General features: G+C 32.0%; 1 protein-coding gene across 1 annotated transcript; it reads right to left on the bottom strand.

The window, feature by feature from the left end:
- Positions 1-2,772: 2,772 nt before the first annotated feature.
- Positions 2,773-5,949, bottom strand: LOC120070083 (serine/threonine-protein kinase-like protein At5g23170). The gene is made up of 3 exons (XM_039021933.2): positions 5,090-5,949; positions 4,111-4,668; positions 2,773-2,936 (listed from the first exon to the last, which is right to left on the bottom strand). The coding sequence occupies exons 1-2, from the start codon at positions 5,629-5,631 to the stop codon at positions 4,194-4,196; spliced, it is 1,017 nt and encodes a 338-aa protein (XP_038877861.1). The 5' UTR covers positions 5,632-5,949; the 3' UTR covers positions 2,773-2,936; positions 4,111-4,193.
- Positions 5,950-7,078: the final 1,129 nt, after the last annotated feature.

Raw genomic sequence — 7,078 nt, 5'->3', positions numbered from 1 at the left:
GATGAGTAAGTTAATCCTTCACAAGTTGTTCGTAATCTCGGCTGGGTCATAAAAACCATTTTACCCCCAAGACTACATCTTGTTCCTTAAGTTCCATTAATCATCTAATGAACAATTGGTTTAAGGTCCAACCTATAAACCGAATCCCTCTCGAGCCAAGGAGAGGGTGGGGCCCCTTGTTCAAGACCTGGATTCAGTACTAAAGGGAACAACTTATCTACTATCCCTATAACGGGTAAGAGTGAATTCCGTCTTGCACCCTATGTTCCCAACTATCCACCCGATTTTACCCCTGAAATGGGAGGCTTATTAGGCCAGCGATATGGAGTTGCCCTCACCTATGCAGATCTAAGAATAATTTCGAGTGAATAGGAGTTCATAGTTAGCTTAGGATTAAGATTAAATTACCTAGGTCATCAATTAACGAAATAGTCAGTTTTATACATAAAACGGCATTTAGAACATAAAAAGTGACTATTTCATGGTTCAGTTTTATGTAAACTCTTTACATAGGATGCCCCCACTCACATATCTCTATATGAACGATTCAGGATCACATCGTTTGTACTATTTACAAAGTGGGTCGCATCCATAGTATCCCCAGAATAAGGCGCCCAACCTTATTCATATACTATAGACCATTTTGGCTATATATTTGAACTTGATCCACATTTATGTCACTACATAAAGTTCAAATTATATTAAATAGCTTCGGAACCTTAGTTTATTGGATTCAAGATTACAATTTCAATAACAACTTTATCGAAAAACAAAACAGAATATATTTATTAATTTACAAACTACGAGTTTTAGGACATAAAATCCAACATGCGGACCTACAGATCATGGGCTCCAACGATTCAAAATTAATCGGTTAAACTCATTAGACCGAACTAGCCCCCATTCGTTAACTAATGGATGATTCCACTAAAGTCCATAGTTGAATTCCCTTCACTGTAGATATATTATGTCCACTCGATATAACCACGATCAGTAAGTTAACCCTTCACAGGTTGTTTGTTATAACGGTTGGGTCGAATCTCTGTTTTACCCCCGAAATTACCTCTTGTTCCTCAAGTCCCACTGATCCCCTAATGAACAATTGATTTGTGATCCAATCAACAAATCGAATCCCTCTTGAGGCAATGAGAGGGTGAGACCTATTGTTCCAGACCCAGATTCAACACTTAAAGGGAATAACCTCTCTACTAACCCTAATCGGGTAGGAGTGAATTCCATCTTGCACCCTATGTCCCCAACTATTCATCCAGTTTTATCCCCAAAATGGGAGGCTTATTGAACAGAGACATTGGTCTCCTATCATCATTTGCAGATCAAAGGATAATCCCAAACAAACAGAAGTTCATAATTAGCTCAGGATTAAGGTCAAGTTACCTAGGTCATCGCTTTGAAATAGTCAGTCTTAAACAGTAAACAACGCTATAAAGTAAGAGTGACTGGTTTCGTGGTCCGATCTTGCACAAAACTCATTTGCACAAGACGCTTCCACTCCTCATGTCAAAACATGCACGAATTAGGATCACTTCATATGTAGCACTTTACAACTCTTTGTAACAACTACAGAGTAGGTCGCATCCAAATAGTGTTACCAGAATAAGGTACCCACCCTTATTCATATACTATAGATCATTTTGACTATTTACTCGAACCTCATCTACTTGTATGTCTCTACATAAAGTTCAAGTACTCATATAATAGTCAAGGGACTTAGGTTTATTGGATTTCTAAAAAACAATATATTCGATAACAACTTATTGAATTTTCAGAATAAGTTCTATTGTTTACAAATCACGAGTTTTAGGACATAAAACCCAACACCTATATATATGAGTTAGATCGAGATGTTTTTTCTCTTGAATATAAAATAGAATAATACGCAAAAACAAATTTTCTACTATATCAAAATTATGTCAAATTCAATATTTAGGATGTGTTTGGCATGCATTTTCAAGTGTATAATTTGAAAAATAAATCATTTTGGAAAAAAAAAATTAGAGTATTAGGCAACCACTCAAAATAACTTTTGAAGTGTATCTTCAACAATTTTTGTTAAAAATGTTTAAATAAAAATGAGTTTTTTTATTTTTTAAAAAAAAACTTTATCTCAAGTTAATCCAAATGGATCCAAAGCATTATAATGTTTTTGGCAAACATCACACTCCAATAAAAACATTTCTTCATTTTTGCAAAACAATCTCTAAACTTATGCCGAAAACACATTAGTTGGATATGTGTATGAGAGATTTACCACATAAAATAATCTCTAAAATTATTATAATTACTTATGTCATTTATAAAAACACTTTGAAATGTACTTTTAATTATTCAAAATCACTTTTGATGATATAGAAATTAATATATCTAAAAGTGTAAAATCAAACGTTAAAATAATTTTGAGTCATAAAAAGAGGGATTTGAAGTGATTGTGAATCTACTAATTTTAAAATCACTCTCAAACATGCACTTAAACATTTGGAGTCCAAAATGGTGAGAAAGTTTTCTATTATTAAAGTAGTGTCTTCCTCTATTGTTTATCATGTTAACATGTTTTTTCAAACCATCGTGTTTGTGGTTCTATTAATATTAAAAATATATATTTATGAAGAAAAATTTCTAGTATGAATAAAGTGAGTATAATATTTGGGTGATATTAGAAAAATTTTCTAATAAAGGTGTAGACATTTTATTATGAGGAGAGAATTATTGGGTTTTGTGAGGTGGTAGATATAAAATAGTGGTTGAGACCTTGAATAATGTGAATGGGTATATTTAATTATGTGAGTATTGCCTAGTCAATTATTTACAACGACCATTCAAATTTAGACTTTATGTTTGAGCTTTGAGGTTTCATAGTGGAGTGGAGAGAGAGCCCATAGGCCTACCTTCAACATCATCCATAATGCTTGAAATCCCAACTGCCACAAAGAAAGAGTAATTTAACATTAAATGTCACTCTAATTAAATTCGCAGTCAAACAGGAAAAATTATTTTAAATAACAAATCTGTTAAAAATATTCACAATTAATAGTAAAATATCACATGTACGATTTATTATGGATAGTTGGTGATATTTTGCTATTAGTGATAAATATCATGATTCATTTTTCTATATTTAAAAACAGCCTGTAAAATAATCCACAAAAAAATATATCTTTATTATTTAGTTCATAAGTTTAAAAAATTTACACTTTTGGTATTTAAGTTTTGAATTTGATTATAAGTTGATCTTTTAAGTTTCAAAATGCTACAATTTTATCCTTAAATTTGATTTTGGTTTCAATTGAGTTCTTGTATTTCAAGATTTATACTTTGAACCTTAATTTGTTTACTAAATATAAATTTTAGTATTTGGCATTAATATATATTAATTAATTTAAAATAATAATAAAGTAAAAATTTAAATTGAATTTTAATAGTAATGGAAAAATAGTTAAACTTAATTAATTATAATTCTTTTAAAAATAACTAATAACATGAATAGTAAATATTCAATGAAAAATCGAAGATAAAAGTTTAAATCTTTAAATCCAATGAATAAGTTAAAACAAAACTCAAATCTCAAGGATAAAATTATATAAAAAAAAAATATTTTGATGCATCCCGAACTGCACCTCTCCTTATGCAGCCCACCCAAGTATCTAATCAAAAGTTTTCACATGATAAACTTTTCTTTTTTTAAAAGAGATATTAAAAAAAAATGGGACGTCATATGATGATCAATATTTTGTGAATGAAGGAGATGCATGGAATAGGGATGCACCCAACCATTACCCAAATCACAATATTTTGAAGGAAACCAAACGAGTTAAGTGTTAGCTCATGCGTCTAGCCCAAAAAGTTGTCTAATAAATAATTTCTATGTGTTTTTTTTTCTTTTTTTGTAAATGGAAAATGTGATATGGATCCAACTAATCGTTACTCTATAAACCTAAAGACAAAATTAAAATCAAATTTGACCCAAAAAAATAATATTTTTAAATTTAGAGACCCTGTAGAAACTAAATTATATATATTTTACCCTAACAAATACACGCAAAACAAACAAAATCCATAGAAGCAGGGATTGGGCGAAGTCATGTGTTTTGTTACCTAATACCGATAGCCTTTGTGTTTTGTCCATTTTCGGAATTGAACTGCTCTTCTTCAGCCCTTTGTTTTTGTAAGCACTTCCTCTACGACAACGACATAACACTTTCCAACATCTGACCAAGTCCCTTCTTTTTCCGCCGTCTTCTGATTCTGAATCTGAAGAATTTTGGTGGTTGAAATTGAATACAACACCAAAAACAACCACTCATTTCCATTTCCATGGCTTCCACAATCTCCGCCATGGATGGCCGCAGCCACTGCTCCATACAAACACATCGCCCGGCCAATTCCGCCACTTTCTGCAGCCTCCCCTCCGCCCACTGCGGCACCGCCATTCTCCCGTCATAAATTTCTTCGAATTTTTTCTTTTCTATCAATGGCCTCGCCCACTCCACTATCGAAGCCGGGGATTTTGAAATATCCATTGCTTTTCTACCGCTAATCACTTCTAACACAACCACTCCGAAGCTGAACACGTCGCTTTTTGTGCTTAGTTTGCTTGCCGTCGTGTAACTTGGATCCAAATACCCGATTGTTCCGGCGGGTGTACCGCCGCCCCTGTATAAATGATTGCATCAGTTATCCAAATCATAAATTTTCATAAGTGAAATGGTAGTTTTACATAAAATTATAATTTCATTTTAAAACTCCTGATACATAACCTTCACACGCTTAGACTACTTATTTAAGTGGAAGTATTAATGTCAAATACATTAATCAAATCAAATAGCAAACTAGTAGCGATTCTTCATTACATCGGGATTTTTTTAATCTTCTCGTCTATTTTCCTCTATTATCTATTTATGTACAGTGATTCTTACCACGTTGGTAAGATCTTAGAAGGAAAAATGGAAAATAATGTTTATTTAGATGATTTAAAATAGAATACAGTAAAAATATCCATAAACCATTAACAAAATAGAATAAAGTAAAAATATCTCTAAAATATTTTAGGAAAGTTGAAGATTTAAACCAATACCCGATTGTTCCAGCTGGTTTGCCGCCGCTATTGGACGCCACCGCGGACACCGCCAGCCCGAAATCCGCCAATTTGAGATCCCAATTAGAATCAAAGAGGATATTTTCAGCCTTGATATCTCTATGAATGACCAAAGGGTTAGCTTGATGAAGAAAATGCACGGCACGTGCGATCTGCGTGATTATATGGAGCCGTCTGGTCCAAGGGATGGGTGCAGGTTCGGGTGCGAGTAGCAAATCATGAAGCGAGCCATTGGGCAAGAACTCCATAACCAGAAGCTTGTATTTGTAAGTAGGAGAGTCCAGAGTGGTTCCAAGAAAGTTAACCACCAACGGGCTTTGGCGCAGAGACCATAGAACCCGGGCTTCGTTTTCCACTTTCAAGTAACTACTCTCTAAGAGTGGCTTTTTCACAGCAACAACTCGATTGTCTTCAAGTATTGCTTTGTAAACCCATCCATGAGATCCTTTACCTATGATTCTTGCAGGTGAAAATCCATCTGTGGCGTATAGAAGTTGTTGGTACTCAAATAGCTCAATCATTTTCAAGTAGGAGTTTGTGGGTTTTGAAGGTAAATTATAAAGGGAGGTTGCTGGTGGCTGCTGCCGTGCCTACTACTGTTGTTGCAGCTTTTTTTTTTTTTTGGATGAGTGGGAAATTATTGAAGAAAGGAAAAAAATGGAATCTGGGAAAAAGTGAATTGAAGAGTTGTCTATGATGCCACGCCCACGCCCATTAGCTTCTTTGCTTTATTGGGAAAAAAAAAAGAATTTATCCACTTTTTTTTTCTATGCTTAGGAATTTTGGAATTTGGGGGTGCAACACATCATTGGTTTTGTAAATTTGATGGGCTGCTTCTATTTTGTAATTGAAATGGATGGAGCGTTGAATTCGAATTAATATTTGTAAGTAAACCAAGAGGTGGTTGTATAATGACGTAGTGAATAAATGGGGTTTTTCTATTATTGTTTGAATAATTTAGGATTTCCTAATTATTTGATAAGCTTTGGATTTGGTGTTTCTATGCGGTAGCTAAATAACTACACTTAATTATAAATTCTTATTTTTATATATGACTTCCATAATAAATATTTATTTTACACAAAAGTCTGATTTAATTTATTTATTCAGATTTTTAAAAAAATATAATAATACTAATAATATTAAAAACGCAGGTAAGGAAAGTTTCTCAATATGGGCGATTATGAACTTCTCTTCTTTCCAAAACCTAAGAATTTTTTTTCCAAAATTCAAAAATTGTCCCCTATAAACAAAAGCAATAATTGTTGAGAAGTTTGAAAGGATAATACAAGGTACATAACAATATATTTTTTATATATTTGAATTTCTTATAAATAAGCTAGGGTATATTTGGTAGGTGCATGAACAAGAAAATTTGTACAATATATCTTATTATATACTGAACAATATATGCGATATATTCATAAATTTTTCAGTATATTTGTAAATATACCAAAAATAATCATGATATACAATGTATATTAACATTTTTCATTATATATTAGGAGTAGTATATTTGACATATGCTTAGATCTCAATGTTATTACAACAACGATCCAAATGAAGAGGATAATCTTATTCCATAATTTTAACAGTAATACCCAAAAAAATAAAAAAAAATAAAAACAATGGGATCATCGGACAAATGTCTGATTTTAAAATGTAATATTGAAAACTGTTTAAATCAAATTTCCATTCAAAAAAAATATCTAAAGGTAAAATATTTAATTAAAATACACAATAATTATTTGAAAATGGATAGATATACTATTTCTGATTGTTACGAAAATCATAGTATATTTAAATGCAGAATCCAATCCAAAAATTCAAACCTACCGTAAATAAATGAAAATAAGAAATCTAATCCAATAAGTTAAACTAACCATTAAAAAAAAACAAAACAAAACAAAAAAGATAGAAACTATTCAAACATTAAAACTCAAACTAGTGTTGAGACACAAATACCAT

This window comes from Benincasa hispida, unplaced genomic scaffold, assembly GCF_027475165.1.
Source record: "Benincasa hispida cultivar pf3 unplaced genomic scaffold, pf3_genome.v1.1 HicScf50, whole genome shotgun sequence".
NCBI lineage: Eukaryota > Viridiplantae > Streptophyta > Magnoliopsida > Cucurbitales > Cucurbitaceae > Benincasa > Benincasa hispida.
This window is presented reverse-complemented; position numbering and strand designations above follow the sequence as displayed.

Bases quoted from the DNA above. Each gene is read 5' to 3' on its own strand.
- LOC120070083 (XM_039021933.2), bottom strand. From the start codon at position 5,631: ATGATTGAGCTATTTGAGTACCAACAACTTCTATACGCCACAGATGGA. The intron at 4,669-5,089 runs GTATTGGTTTAA...TCATTTATACAG, and splicing joins AAACCAGCTGGAACAATCGG to GGGCGGCGGTACACCCGCCG.